This window comes from Malaclemys terrapin, chromosome 1 (genome assembly GCF_027887155.1).
Source record: "Malaclemys terrapin pileata isolate rMalTer1 chromosome 1, rMalTer1.hap1, whole genome shotgun sequence".
Classification (NCBI taxonomy): domain Eukaryota; kingdom Metazoa; phylum Chordata; order Testudines; family Emydidae; genus Malaclemys; species Malaclemys terrapin.
This window is the reverse complement of record NC_071505.1, coordinates 324,429,611-324,449,419: the sequence shown is the minus strand read 5'-3', so window position 1 is coordinate 324,449,419 and position 19,809 is coordinate 324,429,611. Positions and strand designations below refer to the sequence as shown.

Here is a 19,809-nt window from a genome sequence, read left to right as displayed (position 1 = left end):
TGCAACAGTATAGCAATAATTTAATATATTGAGTCACTAAAGTAGGTAATTATTCCAAAACTATCACTTGTTGCAATTTGAAGAATGCTCCATGTATGTAATTTCTGTGGCAGCTTAAGTCTTTGAACAGATCCTTCATGATGCCCCTCAAAAGCGCGACTGATGTTGAGCTCTGGTTAATGTTTGGCACTACAGATGTTTAAAACAAAATTACGACTTTCTGAGTAATATAAAAAAGGCAACTAAACGTTTTGACAAGCTTTTATTGTGAAATATTGGATTTAGAAAAAGGTACAAAATGTCAATCAGATGTGTGTCAATACAGTATTTCAATAGTCTATACATGTGGACAGCTGAATAGCTTCACTGCAGGATGCATATTTAGACATACTATCTAAAAAGGGACTGCAATATTCACAGACTTAAAATACATAAATAACTTGAGCCAAAGTGGCAATCACCTGTCAATGTTAATTGACAACTAAAAACAGGCTAAAAAGCACATTACAGTACAACATCTCTCTTTCCAGATCAACATTAAAAGAACATCAGCTCATTATGTCAACTCACTACAGCTCCAGGATCGCATTCTTCAGGACTGGGATTCAATTTGCTAGTTTACAAACTTTAAAAATTAAAGTTAAAAGTTAGGTTACAGAATAAAGAGATCAAGTATTTAATTGTAACTAAATACTGTGAAGCCCCTAAATGTTTTTAGCATTGGGATCTATAAAGCTCAAGTATAATATTGAACTTTTCCTTAAAAAAAGACAATTTGTATTGCAGCTCAAGGAGGTTTGAATAAGAATCACTTAATGGGATAATTCATCAATTTGATGTGCATGGTTCTGAATTGGATTTTAAAATCCACACGCACCATGGACTGGTGGCCAGTAAACGGGAGAGAAAAGCCCCCGGTATCAAAATATTATTCTGAACTAATGAAAGTCAGAAAAAGTCCTAATTTTTTTTTTTTTTTTTTTAGATCTCTCAATACAACTAACATCCCAATAGGATAGCAGCAGCATTTTCTATCCTAGCTGTATTAGTAAGTTTAAAGAACAGTTTTTATAAATTTACAAAGTTGATCTTCATGTACAAAAAAGAAATCAAATACATCTTCACTGTAGGAAACAAGGTAGCTTGATTTTTCCAAATTATAATTATGCCATAGACTAAGTCTTCTCTAAACTGCTGAAGTTGTTCCCAATTCAGTAGCATCTGGGTAGACAGCCAGAGGACTTTAGATTCTAGTCCTCCAAGCAGCAAGAGATCAGACAATAAAGCTAGCTGAAGTGCAAGCAGCTCCCAAGTCACCAAATCAACATCCACATCTGAACTAGAGCTACCATCTGACAGACAACGGACTACTCCAAGTTATGCTGGTTTAGAACTTGCTTTCCTAAACAGTGTACCCCCAGTTACGCGAAGTTGTTTCATCCTACTAAGACACTTGTACCGATGTCCATTAGGAGCAGAGCTAAAACGGAACTAACTGAATATAAAAACAGAAGATTCCATTCAAAGGGTTGAACAATAAGCTTTCATTTGACACCACATCCATTCCCTTTATTTATGTACTGACCATTACAGTTTTGGCTACGGTTTTCTGGATGTGTATCTTTACTAAACTAAGTACGTGTCAATCTAATTACTTAATTTTTAAAAAGTGACCATAAGTTACAACTAAGTACAGTTAAAACCAAGACAAACTGAATATGCAAGTTTTAAAAATAAAGTAGTGAGTATTAACTATACTGCTAATTCAGGATATAACAGTGGGAGTACAATGCTTGCTATGAAATTAAAAAAAAGTTAGCACTGGGCCAACAGGAAAAATACATAAAGCATTATAGTCTAGTGGGGCAAAAAACATACAAATTGTTTATTTAGGAAGTGTTTGGCATAATAAGCACTAACCAGACTCAACAAACCCCACAGATACAATCTAATAAGGTTAAAAAAGTCAATACACACTGTCCATCAATTAGTTCTTAATGCTGCTTCAAGCACTGCACTAGCAACTTTGATCTTTGTTTTTGATTCCTCTGTACACACATTTATATATACACAAACATTTATTAAACATGATCTTAAAACAAAAACGTTATGTACAAAATACCAACATTCCTATAAATAAACAGTTGGAGAAAGGCACTTGCAAGAAAAAAGTCTACAGTAAATCTTACAAAAAAAACCACTTTGCCTCTGGTATTGTACAATAGATAATCTTTCAATAAATTCCTATCACAAGAATGTAAAACACTAGTTACTCACTTGTTATCACTAAGAATATAACTGTTACAATTGTATTTACATATATGTATATATCTTTTGAGTTTCATTTAAGAGCACCATGATTTCCATCCTAAATGTCCTATATTTTAATACAAAGCAAAAGAACAGTTGCCAGAACCCAGTGTCCATATTCCTATTCCAAAAAGCGTTGTCCTTGCAGATTTATAAACTCTAAACTGAACTTTTGGCCAAAGTTAGCATAGTTTAAGGGATTCAGCTGCTGCTTTGAATTCTGTAGAAAGTACACCTATTTTGTTATTGCATGATGTGTTTTAAAGAGAGCACTGCTGTATTACCCCCTCTGCAATTGTTAAATACTATTGCTGGCAAAAAAGTTCCCAATATAAAAAAAATAAAATAAAAAATTTCTTCAAGCCAGTTGAAGTACTTTATCTGAACAGTTTAACTAAAAAGCTGCATATTAGTTATAAAAATGTGTAGGAAACATGCCAAGTAATCTTGTGTGCAAAAATATTTTTCCACTACACAGGATTTTAAGGGCTTCACAGAATTACTCAAATTTACATTGAGTAGTAATCCTCATGTAAGTAACCAGTTCCTCATGGAGATGTTAGTATACTTCCACTTTTATCAAACTTTTTACCCTTTGACAATGCGGCAACCTGTTTGAGTAGTTCTCTGTTTTTGGCCTGTAATATAGATAAAAAGAAAGATTTATAGAAACACTTTCTCTTCTGTTTAAACATAACAGAAACACTGTTCAAAAGTCCTAATAGTTACTCTTAATTCCAGTACTATATCCATCAGTGATACATTGCAGAAAGAGATCAATAAGCTTCTTGAATAAGAGGGAGCAATTATTCAACAATGCCATGCACAACTGTCTTGCTGAAGTTATGAAGCCACCCCCGCGTAAAACTTCTATTCCTGAGAATCAATCAACATAATGGCAGAAGTTTTCAGCACAGCACAGGTATTTAAGCTCCACATCTTCCACTAGTTTTATAAAGGAAGATATAAAGCCAAATCCCTCACACGGATTTGCAAAATCAATATATCTACTGCATGGAAGATAAATATTTCTGTTCATTCTAAAATTTATAAATGGTTTCAGGTTTTCCTGCTGCTTAAACAGTTGTACTTTCAATGTGGGTTACATCACTGCAAGATTAGCTTCTTGCACTGCAATAAAATTGTGCAGTTATGCTAGGTCATTATATCACCTAGAACAGGTATACCAGTGTTTCTTAAAGTATGAGGTATGCCCCTTGAGAAGGGGGGCATGAGGAACTACCTGGGGGGGGGGGGGGGGGGAGAGGATGTGCCTCAATTGCTCTAAGAAAATATCTATCAAGTGGTTACGCCTGAAAAGAAAACTGAAGATAATGCAGGTGTAACAGAGACAGAGAGAGAGAGAGAGAGAGAGCGCGAGAGAGCGAGCGAGCCTGAAACAGGTCAGAGATGGAAACTGACTCATCCATTTCAATGACTGGTAACTCATGCAAGGATGACAGTGCACAATGGCTCTATTTAAACTATTTCATTTCTCAAAGCAAATATACAAAATATTTTGACACCCACTCTATTAAAACTATTTTTAAGTATTTACCTGCAGTTGTTCCACTGTTTCCTTGTGAGCTTTTTCCATACTGTTCATTTTTGTCCTTAAATTAGACTCCTGGTACTGAAAGTCTGCCTTCAACTCTGTCAACTAAGAAAAACAACTTCTATGAGGATATTTTGGAAGCCAACCTCATATGTATTTTTAACCAACTCTTAGATCCATTAAATAATTTTTGAGGCATAAAAGAGTCTCTAGGGGACACTGACTACTTTCTTTATTTCCTGCTTCTTGTGTTGACATGGTTAAAAATATCTCACAGCACAAGTCAAATATCTCTTTTACATGTGAAAGTCCCATTTGGGAACTGGATATGGAAGACTAGTCCTTCAAAGTATTTTCAGACATTGGATCACACTGATTTACAATACTCAGCTTTATTTTCAGCCATGAGACTCGTCTGACAGGCTTTAGCTATGACACTGGCACAAAGCTGTTTTTTGGGCAACAAATCTGAAGTACAGTCCAAAATTGATGTGCCAGTAGAAGAGGTTTTAGAACAAATTGATAAGTTAAACAGTTATAACACCAGGCTCAGGTGGTATTCATTCAAGAATTCTGAACGAACTGAAATATGAAACTGCAGAACTACTAACTATTGTATGGAACCTGTCACTGAAATCAGCCTCTGTCACAGATGACTGGAAGGTAGCTACTATAACACCAATTTTTAAAAAGGGCTCCAGAAGAGATCCTGGCAATTACAGGTCAGTGAGCCTAACTTCAATACCAGGCAAACTGGCAGAAACTCTAGTAAAGAACAGAATTATCATACATAAACAGGATTTGTTGGGGAATAGTCAATGTGGCATTTATAAAGGGAAATCATGCCTCACCAATCTACTAGAATTCTTTAAGAGAGTCAACAAGCATGTTGATAAGGGTGACCCTGTTGATACAGTGTGCCTGGACTTTCAGAATGCTTTTGACAAGGTCTGTCACCAAAGGCTTTCAAGGAAACTAAGTAGCCAAGGGATAAGAGGAATGGTCCTCTCATGGATCAGTAAGTGGTTGAAAGACAGGAAACATGATCGGAATAAATGATCAGTTTTCAAAATGGAGAGGTGAACAGCGGACCTGCACAGGGACCCATGCTGTTCAACATATTCATTAATGATCTGGAAAAAAAGAGGTAAACAGTTAAGTGGCAAAGTTAGCAGATGATACAAAATTATTTATGCTAATAAGTCCAAAGCGGACTGCGAGAAGTTGGAGGAATTTCACAAAACTGGTTGACTGAGTTAACACTTAATCCTGCCATGAGCACAGGGGACTGGACTAGATGACCTCTGGAGGTCTCTTCCATTCCTATGATTCGATGACTGGGCAACAAAACAGCAGATAACATTTGACATTGATTCATGCAAAATAATGCACCGGAAAAAATAAACCTTACTATACATATACAACGACGGGTTCTAAATTAAACGTCACCACCCAAGATAGGCCTTTGAGTCACTGGGGATAGCGCTCGGAAAACTTCTCTCAATGCACAGCAGCAGTCAAAAAGTCTAACGTATGTTCGGAACTATTAGGAAAGGGACAGTTAAAATATCATAATGCCACTATATAAATCCATGGTGCCCCCACACCTCAAATACTCTGCCAAGTGCTGGTTACCCCATCTCAAAAAAGGACATAGTTCAAAGAAGGACAACAAAGATGACCAAAGGTATGGAATGGCTTCGCTACAAGGAGAGACACTAAAAAGAGTAAGACTGTTCAGCTTAGAAAAGAGATGACTAAATCTATAAAAAACAAGAATGGTTGGAAAAGTGAATAGAGAAGTGTTATTTACTCTTTCACACACTACAAAACCAAGGATCACACAAGGAAATTAATAGCTTTAAACAAGAGGAAGTACTTTTTCCACACAGTGCACGAGTAACCTGTGGAACTCATTGTGATGGTCAAAAGTATAACAAGGTTCAAATAAGAAATGGATAAATTCATGGAGCATAGGTCCATCAATGGCTATTAGCCAAGATGGCCAGAGCACAATCACAAGCTCAGGACGTCCCTCAACCTATGACTACCAGAAGCTGGTGCGGAAGATGGGTGAATTACTGCTTAATTGCTCTGTTTTGTAAACTCCCCCAAAGCCCGACTACAGGCCATTGTTAGATACAGGATACTGGCCAAGACGGACTATGGTAACAGTTAATCAGCATAAAGCTATAATTTACATGGCAAATATCTACAGAGATGTAATAAAATGATTCTGAAGAATAAGTCTTTCTATTATATCTCATTCCTAAATGGAGTGTAAATTCCAAGAGATCTATCATTTCCACTGCAAACACTGCATTGATAGGAGAATTAAATCACAAGTGAAGTTTATATAGAAAAGTTACTTATCTTTTAATTCTCTTCTGAAGACTACCTTACAGGTTTCTGGACCCTGGGTCTCAGATACCAAGCATGAAATGGAGAAATACGTGCTTTAGTCAAGTTTGATTTATCAGGAAGTGACGCCTCCCAGAGGCAAATAAGCCAGTCATAACAAAAAGGTTGAAAAAGCAGTACCCTCACAAAGATTCCCCTCCACTCTGAATGGAGCTGGGAAAGTGAAGATTCTGCAAGATGACATCTTCAGGGATGCAGAACTACAAGTAATTTTTCATCTTCTGACACCAGCTATGTAATATTCTCAGAACAGAAATTTTTCTAAATCTTCTTGTGGAACCCAGATACTTGCAGGCAAGGAGACCTACACCCATTTCTGAAGCAACAGCTCTTGGTACCTTGTCACTTGTATATAAAAGAACACGTGCACCTAGTACTGGCTCAGCCCCACACTTTTATCCACCATCTTTGAGTTCCTGGTATCTGTCCTGTGGACTACATTGTCAGTTCCCCAGTATTTAATATGTCATTGGGCCATGAAAGCCTGGCAGTTTCTGATGTGAAGGATAATTGTCTGATATTTTCTCTAGCCATGGTTGTCTTGACCACCAAGCTTTTCACTGGGATGGGAGACATTGCTGGAAGAGTCCAGGGCAGTATGTACTTCTCAGCAATGTTTGACGCAAAAGAAGCATTGTGAGTTGTCGAACACACCTTTGCTAAGTGGTCCAAAATAGGATGCAAGGATATGGCCACCCTATTGGATGGATGCTCTTGTTCCACGTACGTACTAATTGTGGCCCTTGTAAATTCCTGGATGGGTGCTAATCCAGATCCCACCAACTTTATGCATTAGAGGAAGTCAAATCCTTATAGAGCATGTCTTGTTACTCCTTCAGTTAATCTGTTCTGCATCCAGGAGGCAGAAATTGTATCCCTGACCAACATCATGCTTCTACTAAGGCAGCAAAGTAGTGAGCCAAAGGGGCACTTTGGCACATTAACTATCTCAAAAGGCATCAACAACGGCTGTGCCCAGACCCCCAGCACAGGAGCTGTGGGGTTTGTGTACTGCTATTAAAGGCCAGTACTTTGTTCGTTGAAGGAGCTAATCCTGGGGTACAGGTATCAAACTCAGGCTTATCTGGATGAAGGATCAAAGTGATGGCACTACACTGTACGAAATCACCAGGGGGGACATGGCTAGGCCACTGAAGACACCATGGAGGCCCCCCAAAGCAGTCTTCCCAGTCCTGAACCAATGTGAAGAGAAGATGCCGTGGTCTATGATGTGAAGCTGCCCGAAGTCTTTGGAAGTGACGAGTTGAAGGGCAGGCAGTTCTCTTCTAGTGTCTCCTGCTAATTATTCGTTTGAAAGAAAATTCCTAGGCTGATGCGCCAGAAGTCAGTACCATAGACATTGAGCACTGAGGACCTTGATTTGTGGTAGAGTCCTTGGATTTGGATGGGATGAAACAGAATTTTTTCCCCCCAAGGGAACTAGTTTGCTGGGCTTAGAGGGAAGCAAGGTCTGCACAGACATGGGCACTGCAGGCATACAGTCCAGGTGGTCAGAGGCTGATTAAGGCTTGTATTTCTATTTTTTTCTCTTCAGAGTTTACCAGGCTGGCCACATGCTGGACGTCTCTGGGGAGTGCCTTAAGGAGGGCTTAAAGAAATTTCTCACAGTGCTTGAATGCACAGGGTAAACATCTGAAAGCCCTGCACATATTGTCCCACTACTTTGAATTACTAACTCCCAGGCTGAGGATTCTGTGAATATGATCATTTATAATGGACCTTTCAGCCAGACAGATACTGGTCTTCCTTCCCACCCAGGTGCTGAGGAAATGCATGTTATTCTGAAATAAATTAATACCTCAAAAAGCTTTGAAGTTCAGAGTACTATGAGATGCCAAGAAAAAGGTTCTAACAACAGCAATACTAAGGCGCTGAAGCACAAGTTGTCAAAACAAAAACTCAGGCCAAACAGAAGTTTCTCTATGATCCCCAGAGACTGGCAACCTTATCAATGCTCCTAGGGAAACAGAGGCTACAGGGTAAGAAAAAATTTGAAGACAAAAATATATTCATAACAGTTAGGTACTGAGTGTTTAAGAGCTGAAGAGGTGCAGCTCCTGTGGAGAGCTATCAATATCAAAAAGAAACTGGAAGGTTCTGAAAGCAGTGGTTAAGGCACGGGATATCATACCACCACTAGCTGAGGACTACTTGTGCTACTATTTGCTACTGCTGACCCAAACCTTGGGGAGTTCCAGCTATTTTGCATTAAGAAGCTGAGACGCAGGAGGAGAATCCTCCACAGAGGAAAGTGAATTTACATTTTCAAAAGTAGAATATATTCTATAATACATCCTCTGCGCCTGAAACTTAAAGTCATGAATAGCCATATTTAAAATGGTTCAGCTAGCAATTCTGAAACAAGGATTTTGCAATTACAACATTAAGTGACAAATAAAATGTAGCATGAGCCTAATCACTGCCTCTAACACAAGCATTGTCCTCTGCCTTGTCCATCATTCCAATTGTGAACTGCATTTTGTCTGTTCTAATCAACACCAAACTGGACCTCCTAGCTAACATCAAATATCTTCTTGGTGAGTTATGGAGAAAATTGGACCAGTGAAGAACTGTATTAAAACAGCTCATAGTATTATATATACACACTCTGTAAATGTTTAGCTACAATATCTACTCACGGGTCATCTTTTAGTTATTTGATTATAGGGCTTATGTAAAAGGGCTAATTGCACCAACGATCACTATTCTAGAATTAAAGAGAAGTGTTCTGATAAATGCTTGGAACTCAAATCACCACCAAGTTAAGAGTACATGAAGTGAAATCAAAGGGGGGGGGGACATATGAACATTAATGTTAATAAATGGGACCAGCTAGATTAAGTACTGCATTAGCTTTCAGTGAAACAGTTATTTAATTCAAATTGTACTGCAGGGAGAAACTATGCGCAAAGACCAATGACTCCAGAATATAAAAACAGAGCAACAAAATTCAGTTTAGTGTTTGGCTTGTAAAAAGGGCACAAATGCATGTTACTGTGTGCCCAATCCTACTGTTCATCTAAGCTTTCTCACACTGCCCTTTTTGTGTTTCACCTAGATCAAATTTAAAGAGTCAAAATGTAGTTTCAGTTTCCATACTGATTTATGGCCTCCCACTGACTTCAATGGGAATTTGACAAGACTCTTCAGAGGGCAAGCATTAAGGGACTACCAGAAAAGGTAATGGTAGCTTTTGTATTATGAATTGGACTGCCCAATTCATTTCACTTTAGCTACTGAATAGCTAGAGATAAGGACTTTCTAAGCATTCTAAAAGTGGTCCAGATTAATTCGTTTAGCCTTAAAGATTCAATATACCAATACAAGAACCTAACATTGCAGTCCTAACAGTACCCATTTACACCAAAGACACAACCTTAAACTGGCCAACAAGTCAGTTGCTTAAGAGATGAGCTTCTAATAAAGGTTTAGCAAAATGAAAATATTTGGGACTGTTTTTAAGACAGTACGCTGCCTGAAAGGTGGGTCTCTTGTATACATTACGTTCAGGGAGAGTTGCCTTACAGCTAAAATACATCCAAGCTGTGTAAGTCTGCTACTTAACCTTTTAAAAGGACAATTTGGTAATGTTATAATCTCTATTCACAAAACAAATGTTTGGTATTAATTTTGTTTTAACATTCAAACAATTGTAAGGTTGACAGCTCCTTGAGTCTGCAAGATACAAGAAAAAATTTAATAAGGTCTTAAGCAGCTGTAGCCTTTACCTTTTTATCTTTTTCTAAGATAGTCTGATCTCTTTGCTGCAAAAGACGTTTGAGTGACATCACTTCTTCTTTCAACTGACTTATGAGGACAAAGTTGTCAGTTCCCCCACTGTCTGTTGACTGATTTATAGAGCTACTAAAATTAAAAAAAAAAAAAAGCCTGTTACTTGTAACATCAACAGAATAACACATTTTTCAAAGTTCAAATTGCTTAATTAACAATTCCACAAACATCCTTAAGGACTAATGCAAAAAAAGTATGTACCTGACAGAAATGGATGCAACTGGCAAATTACCTTACTAATGGCACACATTACATACACCTGCAGAAATATAATGGAGTATTAGCTTTGAGGGGGTCAAATTCTTCTTAAGTGAAGCAGCCTCTTTGTACATTTATTCCAACTATTGATCAGAGACAGAATAAGTTGTTCAGTCTCACACATTTAGGCCCAAAGACATTTCTAGATACCACATCAGTTTCAAGCACCAGATTCAAAATCTGTGTCCTTTTGAAAAATCACTGATGTCAGAATATTCTTTGTTTGGTAACCATGGCCTTATGCTCTACTTTTGCTTCCCTTTTCCCAAAGCAGCGAAAAAAATAGGGACAGTGCCAGCTTTCTATTGATAAACATTCAACAGACTGACAGCACTCTGCCATAAAACCCTAAAAGTTATTAGGATGAAAGTGTAGTTTTTCGCCTTTCTAATCTGCCAAACAAAAACGGCAACTGGCAGCAAACCAATGGTCTACTTGGTAGAACTATCTCAGCTGTAGAATATAATTTTACCTATCTCCATTGGATGGCTTGGATTCCAGTTTGGGTTTTTTCTTTGGAGTTTCATTCTGAATAGCTGCAGAGGATTTATGGCTGAAATTAAACAACAAATATTCTAAATCAAAAGCAGTAGAACGGTCTCAGACTGCAGAAACAACCAACCTACTACTATTTACATATAAAATGACTCACACATACAGATTAGTCTTGAACAATCAGAGATGCAAGTATGAAAAAAATTAGCTTTCAAATAAAGAATACAAGATTCATTTGCTAAAAAAATTCAGAAACGGGCAGTGTAATTACCTCTGTTTCCACATTCCCTGATCTTGTTCTGGACTCAGATTGCTGATTCTGAAATACATGTAATTAATACACATTCAGCAACAGGTCAACTTCCATTACCACTGTCTGTAACTGAAAAAGCATCCATATCTATGTTTTGTGCAGCAAAGCAGCTCAGTTTATACATTTGTAATTGGATGGCTAATTAGCAAGGCACCTAGTAAGCACATTTGGGATTACTCCTCATCAAGGCCAGGCTCATTTGAAAACAGTCTTTAAACTACTGCATGCTATCATAAGGCACAAGGGGCAGAGTTAGGGTTGACAATTCAGCCTCAGTTTTAGTATTTCCTACTTCTGCCAACTTTATATTATTTTAATACTTGACAATTTTGAACAGAACTTGATTTTTTTTTTTTAAAGTATAAGTTGTATCTTCATTCATTTCCAAGGTAAGCTGACCAGAGAGCACAAGTGAAATGGTTACGCTCAACATATGTGCAACTTAGAAGACTGCATTGGATGAAACTGATCTCCTGTAGAGCCCAATTTAATTCATTACACACTTTAAACCTCCATGTGCACTGCTCTATCAACAATATTAATAAAACTGGACAGGGCAAGTTGATGGGAAACCACAGAGGCTGTTTACACAGGAAGTTGCCTGTCGATTGGAGCTGTCAACTCTGTTTAAGTTTGGAATTGTGCATTTTAATAAATATAAGCAAATACATGTATACACACTGAAGTTCTTTTCTTTATGACACCAAGAAGTTATTTGAAAATGTTTTATTTATTAGATATTTGCCACGCTCTCATGAAATAAGATTTGACCAGTTATATCTTGGGTAAGTGAAAATGGATTTTCATCAGACATTGTAAGGCACCTATCCTTCCGAATATTAATCTGCTTGCCAAAAGTCACTTTCTTCTTCTGACTGAGAGGTATAATGGGAAAATTGCAATTTATTTCCCCTCCCCGGTCTTCATTTTCAAGAGCAGTTGAACCAATTTCCCCCTTAAGCTTTTTAAAAAAGTAATTTTTAGTTAGATCAGACCTGCAAAAGTTTAAGCTTAGAAGTTAGTAAGAATGTCTTTAGCAACTGAAAAATGAAGTTTGTAATGAAAATGTTTAGGGTGGCCTTAGGAATCTATGCACTCCACCTATAATTTTTCATTTTGTATTTCTCAGATTAAACAATGTTATAAAGAGGTGCTAAAGTAAAACTACTTCAAGCCTACACTTAACATCTGTATGATTCCTACACCAGTGTCCTTTTAACAGAATGGTAAAACAAACACTAAATCCTTGGAAGCAGCTGCCTACAAAGACTGGTAAGTGTTTACAAGTGGACAAAACTAGAGCTACATGACAAAAGAAATTGGTACACTGTTTAACCCACAGCCAGATATCTGCAAACACTCTGAAGCATGATTCGAGTGGGAAGTTTAAAAGTAAGAATTAAAATGACAATAGCATTGCCCTGCTACTGACATGACAGCCACCCATTGTAGGGTCTACCCCTATGTCTGTGCTGCTGGTGGTGTCAGTGCTGCCTTCAGAGCTGGCTGGCCAGAGAGAGGTGGCTGCTGGCCAGGAGCCCAGCTCTGAAGGCAGAACAACCCACAGCAGCAGCACAGAATAAGGATGGCATGGTATGGTATTGCCACCCTTACTCCTGCGCTACTGCCTTTAGAGCAGCTGCCCCTCTCTGGCTGCCCAGCTCCAAAGGCAGCGCAGAAGTAAGGGTGGCAATACTGCAGCCCTCCTACCCCCCGCAGCCACCTTTTGGGTCAGGATCCCATTTCAGAAACACTGGTCTCCCCCATGAAATCTGTATAGTAAAGAATAAAAGCACAGAAAAGACCAGATTTCAAGGTCCGTGATGCATTTTTCATGACTGTGAATTTCGTAAGGCCCTAGATATAGTTAAGCAGGACTCAAGTTTAACTATATAAACTGGGGGTCCAAAAGGAAGTTCTTTGGAACCACTCCAGGACACAGCCCAAGATCAGAGCTGCCAGACCTCAACACCCTGTCAACCATGTTGTGCAGAAGTTGGAGGACCCCCAGATGACCTGATCTTGATTGGCCACGAGGAAAAGTTCATCTGCCTTATTGGGAGTGGTGAGCACTGAATGCTGTGTGTGTATTCTGTTTTGGTAACTGTTAATAAAGAGATTAAAAATATTACTGTGTAAGGCTCTTTCACTGGTAAAAGGCCTCGCAAACCTGTAGAAGATTACTCCCTGAACCCTAGGAACTGGGTAAGGGTAGGTGCCTTTGGCCCTAGGAAAGCGTGCAGGTGCCTAAATTAACCGGGTTACGCCTTGAGCCCATGGAAGGATAAAGGTGGGGTGCCTTAGAGTGTGCAGGTAACACCATGAATGTCCGTCACCATTGGATATTCTGGCAAGAATTACATTTATTATAATAATTGGGGAAAAATCAGAGGTGAAATGCTTCTAACCCAAAGATGGTGCCATGACATCATTTATCTACTTCTCAGATAAGTAACCCCATTAGCATTTCTAGACTTATGGGCAGTTTCAACATCAGCTGGTAATTAGATTGCCAAAAGGTTTTCCTTTCTACTAAATCAATTCTAGTCCATTCCATTTATAGCAATACTGAAACTCTGCTAGATTTGTGGAATAAATTCACAAAATGTTATTCCTATTTTCAATTCAGTAATGTAAACAGCTACTTTCATTTCACTACTAATCCTGTCACATAAAAGTTACAAGATTTTTCAAGTTCCATAAAGTTTCAGAGTACTTACTTGTGATGACTGCTGCTGTGACGATGATGGTGGTGGTGGTGATGATGGTGTTTTGAATGATGCTGGTCTTTCTCAGCAAGAGACGAGGATGACGAATTAGAATGTGAAGACCCTAGGCTCTTCCTCTGTTCCTTTGTCTTCTGCAGTACTCTCTTGTAGGATAGTGTACAAAGCCAACACAACAGCTTCCCATCAACCTTTTAAGAAAAAATTCACAAAAAGTAGGCAACTGTACTTAGTGCTAGGAGAAAGATAACTCTAGAGGAAAAACTCTTACTCTGACTTGCACAGGGATAATAGATAATTCTAACCAAACCAATTAAGGGTACGTCTATACTTACCTCCGGGTTCGGCAGTAAGCAATCGATCTTCTGGGATCGATTTATCGCGTCTAGACAAGACGCGATAAATCGATCCTGGATTGATCCCGGAAGTGCTCGCTGTCGACGCCGGTACTCCTGCTCCGCGAGAGGAGTACACGGAGTCAACGGGGAAGCCTGCCTGCCACGTGTGGACCTTTGGTAAGTACCTTTAAGTTCAAACTAAGGTACTTTGACTTCAGCTACGTTATTCATGTAGCTGAAGTTGCGTATCTTAGTTCGAACTAGGGGGTTAGTGTGGACCAGCCCTTTGACTCTTTTGGCTAAACCTTCACAACCAAATACCACTACTGGGACTCCAGAATATGGATTTTATTCTTTAATATACACAAAAAAGTTAGAAATATACATAGTAACAGTCCATATTTGTGCCGCAATTTTCTTATTTACTATACACTGTGGGACGTGGCAATGAAGGCCAGTAGTTACTTTCTACAATAAATGACACCAATGAAGTTAACTCAATATACTGCATCATCTTTTCTAGTTAAGTTACACTTCTGAAAAGTGAATTCTCTCTTCAGCATTTTAGTTGCATTGTAAAAGGGGCTATATAACATGTGTTGGACATATGTCAAATATTCCTCCCCCAATGCCAACACTCCCCCTCGCCCTCCCCCCCCACAAAAAAAGCGGAAAATCCCTTCTCCTAAGTAAATTTTTACTTTAGGCATCATGCAGCAACTCAAGTCTTCTTTACTCAGGGCAGCATCAGACTGCCTAGACCAGCTGCAATACAAACCAAGTAAATTATTTTTTTAGCAGTTAAGGAGAAAAGAAGTCTCTTATTGACAGCACTGTTCTGGGGTTCAATTAAAAAGCGTGATCACCCATGTCATTTCACCACCACTTTCTGGACAAATGGTTTTGGCAAGTGCCCCTCTAAGAAATTAAAATACATGGGTCTGCCGAGAGCAGTCTTTTTCCTCTTTTCAGTCATATTCTATGGTTAAAAGGAACTCTTGCAAACTGAAGGATAGGACAAGGTGGAAGTGACAGATCCAAGCTAAGGAAATTTGTAGTGTTGAAGGTTAAGGGGAGGGGGAAAAAACAGACTACTCAACTGCCATGGTCAGATTATTTTTGGTTTATAAAAAGAGAATGAATTTATTCCAGAATAAGTCAGAGAAGCATTGAATCGCCATGACTCAAAAGTTTAATACAAAATGCTATGTCAGATCTTTATGTTAGAAAGCCTAATGCAATTCTCTTTATACCCTGTTGCTACTTGTGAAATTAAGTCCTGCTATTTTTTTTGAAGAGGGAAATATTTCAAATTGTATCTTTTGTTTTCAGACCCAGCCTTTACAGTACCACCACAATAAAGCATACCTTCCTTCTTCCCTCCTCTTTGCGATCAAAAGCACATTGCTGCTTGCACTGTTCACACGTCTGAGGCGGTCCATATTTCTTTTCTGAATTTGTGCAACGCTGGCATTTAGTGCCAATAAATGCTGCAATAATATTACAGTACTGACAAGGCTTGGGCTGAAAAATAATGGAGAATTAGAAATTAGTACATTAAAAATGCTTAACAAATTAGCACTACAATTATTAAAATAAATCATGCTTCTAAACTAGTCTTTAGAACTTGAGGGTAAGAACAGTAGAAAAGTTTGATATTTAAATCAACGATGGCCCTAGTTTTGTTTTGTTTTAAAGTGATGCTAGCTCAACTGAGAAAAAAATAAACAGTGTTTTGCACACAAACTTGCGTACATGCTCTGTGAAAGAAGTGCACACGTTTTTTGGATGTTGCCTTCTCCAATTTACCAGGTCAAACATGTTTTCTGTCAAGAAATCTACCTAAACCTAAAAAGAGTAATTAGATCATTTGCACTTCTCTGAAGGTTTCTGAGAACCATGAAGACCCTTCAGATACCCAAGGGACTTGAGCACCGCAGAACTTCGAAGCACTGCAGGTATAGGCTTCAGATATAATGCCTGCTCCTACATCCCTATGGGGAGTAAAACAAACCTTCAGCTAACTAACGGTCAGTTAATTGAGTTTAATCTTTACTGTAAAATTAAGCCAATAAAGACATGCAATTAGAAACTAAAATTACGGTAATCAGTTTCTAAAAAATTCCCTTCTATTTCATATATGACCTTATTTTGCTTTGAGGCGGTTTCCTTTTTTGATAAAGTATTGCCCCAAATGTTGGTGCATCTATATTATGCTTGGTGAGATGTATTACAACCCTTTAGAACTTCCAAAAGAGATCCTACTTTATCCAGTTTAAGTTTACAAAGAGCTGGGTAAATTACATGCTGGTAATTTTTACACTGAACTAGTACAATAAATTGAATCTCATGTAAAAATGTGTTAATCTAAGGGCATAGTTTACAAGATTTAAGTGCTTCTGTTCACATGAGAAATTGATATGCATTACCAACAATGCCTTCTCTAAAAGCATACAGTGCAATTTAACGTAAATACTGTTCATGAATATGGACTCAACTATTACATGCAAAACTTTTCTAACACAGCACTAAGTTACAACTAAAGATGAGAAAATATAAATCATTCCTACAGTAATATTAACCAGGCCACATTACACAAGCAGAATTTGTTGGTACGCTTGACAGCACGTGGAATCAACATTCTTTCGGAACCTTCATTTTTGTATTACATTAATAATGGAACCTTCATACTGCATAACCACATTTTCACATTGAGTCGCTCATTAAAAAAATACCAAGGGGACACTAAGCCTCTCAGATAGCTAGCAGCATATCTTGTCAAGTGAGCATTTATGAAAACATGCAGGGATTTACTGTGTACATATAAAATGCACACAGACTTTAATTTGCACTTCATGTGCAGGATGAACAAGTTTCAATGATTCATAACTATGAAACTTGGCTGTGAATTGCCCTGAATGAATCGTTTCAAACTGAACCATTTTTTAAATGTTGTGGAAAAGTATGCCAATTTTTATAAGTGGGGAAAAAAACGCAAATAGCTGAGGGCTTTTTCCTTAAGCTTTTCAGAGGATTTTTCTTAGGTCAGAGAGTAAGCACAGAAACTTTCATTCCAAAAGATTAATTTTTCAGGAAGGGGTGTGTGTGTGTAAAAATGTCTATAACTGAAAATATTTTACAATCTTAACTAGTGACGATCTAAATAAGCTTATAATACCAAGATACATGCTATTCTTTGCAACATCTTTTGCCTTTGTAGACCAACTGAAATTTGTATGTATTTTTGACAATGAACTGCCAACTCACCGTTCCAAACTGCTTCACGTTTTGGGCACATTTCTTGCATATTGTGTTAGTTTTGCTAGAGAGAAGATTTTGCAAAGTTTACTTTAACAACAAACAAAAACTTTCAAATTCTTTCCCATATGCAATTACCATATAATATGCATGCAAACATAAGCTACACCCAATGTCTAGTTAAAGCAAACCAGGTATGGAGGGAGTCTGCTTTCTTTTATGTTTATATAGTACATTTGGGGCACTACAGAAAGCAAGTTATTGTGACTGTGTTTAATGCCAATTCACGGAATTCACTTCCAAAAGCCTAATATTTTCACTGATAATTATTTGCATTATTGCAACACATGATTTAAGACACAGCTTTTCGCTGCAGATATTATTGATAATCCACAGCAACGTTTGTGGATTTGAGATTTTAGCCACACACATGAAGGAAGGGTTTGGTGCCAATTTAATACTCCTTTCTGAAGGCTGAAATAGTTTCAGAACACATACATACCTCTCTTGTTGGAATTCTGATCGGCAGTAAGTACATTTTACCATGGGATGTGCAATTCGACATTCCTGAAAGAAAAACCATCAGTAACTATTTATCAAAGCAAACAACCATGACGTTACAAGTTGATCTCATCTGACTTCTTCACATAAGCTTTTACATAGTTATTTTATACATCCACTATGCACTATACATTCATGCTTGAGTGATTAAAAAAACTACACACGCAATAGTTTATCCTACAACTTGCTCTCCACCATCTAGTTTTGTAGCAACTGTCCCATGTAACAGATTTAATAAAGAACAAAACCCTTTTTTCCCCCCACAGGAAGCAGAATGCAGAAAGCATGAAGAGGCTATGACGTTTATCATAAAACACAAAAAGATTTTTGAAGTAGGGATGTTTAAAACCCACTATTATCATTTTCTTCCAGGTAGAGCTAAGCAGAGGATTAGCGTGACTAATGCTCAACACTGGTGTGAGGGTGAAGGTAAGTGCTAGTATTTAACCATAGCCCAGAAGTGACCCTACCCCTGGCCAGCCCCAAATGGTATTGCATCCTGGCTCACTCAGGGTGTAGCTCCAGGCAAGGCCGGTGAGCAGAGCCTGATGCTGTGAGTGCAACTGGTTTTGTAAAGTGGTGCGAGAGCTCGCACTGGCTCATCCCTTCACCAGGGCAAAAAGGTCCCTTCGGGCAACATCCGAAGCTGGGGGACTTCCTGTCCTGAACAAGGTGCAGCCTGAGCATCGCAGACAGGGAGCGGATGTGGGAGCGACAGAAACCCTGTGCCCAGTAACAGCCCCCCTCAACCCCTCTTCTGCTGCCCCCGCTCGGACCCCCCCTCCCCGGTTCCCCCACAACCTCTCCTCTGGGCCCCTCCTGCGCCCCCTCCTTCCTCTCAACTGCCCCCCACCTCAGCACCCCCAGCCCTCTCCCCAACCCCCCCTCAAACCTACCCCCCCCGCCTCGGCCCCCAGGCGCACCCGCCACCCCCCGGGCGGGAGGAACCCGCTTCCCGCAGCCCCGCGCTCGGCCCGGCCCCTGGCGGACCTTGCAGAGCTGCTGGCCCTGGGAGAGCTCCTCGAAGGGGTAGCGCTGGTTGCACTTGGTGCAGGCGTACAGAGCCGGGGCCGCCGCCGCAGCCATCCGCGCCGCCGCCGACAGGGAGGGCGCGAGCTGCGGGGAGGGAGCCGGGCGAGGGGAGGGAAGGAGGGAGGCGGGGCCGACGCCAACGACTCAAGCGCGTCAATAACCCTCCGCCCGCGGCCTCCTGCCGCGCCCGCTGCACCGCTAGGCCCCGCGCAGAGCCTGGGCCGCGAAGCCGCTTCCTTGTGTCGGCATCGGCGTCGCTCCGCTGCCAGCCCCGCCCACACGCACCCCAGCCAATCAACGCCGCGCGCCAAGCCAACCTTCAAACCTTGTAACCCAATGGCAAACCCCGCCCGCTCCTGCAGTAGCCAATCAAAGCTCGGATTCACGTCCTGCGGTTGCCATCCATTGGATCGCTTTCTCCCTTCCTCACTGGCTGCTCCGATTGGCCTGCTCAGGGCCTGTTCTGATTTCTCATTGGCTAAGAGGACACGCGAGCATTCTGACAAAGACCGTCCTCTTCCGCCGCCCGCGAGATGCGCCTGAGCAAGAAATACCTTATTTCAACAACAAACCTTGACGTCACTACTCTTCTCCGATTCGGTTGGTCAGGTCAAGCGATTGAGAACGAGGCTACGCCCCTTCCGCCAAACCTTCTCCTTTTATTGGGCAAACTGCTATCTTTATCGTTTGATTGGACAGCTGACATGTCAATCAAATATCGGCTTGTGA

At 39.7% G+C, this 19,809-nt stretch overlaps 1 protein-coding gene across 1 annotated transcript; it reads right to left on the bottom strand.

The window, feature by feature from the left end:
* Positions 1-245: 245 nt before the first annotated feature.
* FAM76B (family with sequence similarity 76 member B) lies at positions 246-19,326 on the bottom strand. Its single transcript, XM_054015613.1, has 10 exons — positions 19,039-19,326; positions 17,990-18,054; positions 17,497-17,551; positions 15,598-15,753; positions 13,886-14,082; positions 11,124-11,171; positions 10,830-10,910; positions 10,036-10,171; positions 3,869-3,970; positions 246-2,948 (listed from the first exon to the last, which is right to left on the bottom strand). The coding sequence occupies exons 1-10, from the start codon at positions 19,132-19,134 to the stop codon at positions 2,859-2,861; spliced, it is 1,026 nt and encodes a 341-aa protein (XP_053871588.1). The 5' UTR covers positions 19,135-19,326; the 3' UTR covers positions 246-2,858.
* Between the last annotated feature and the right edge of the window lie 483 nt (positions 19,327-19,809).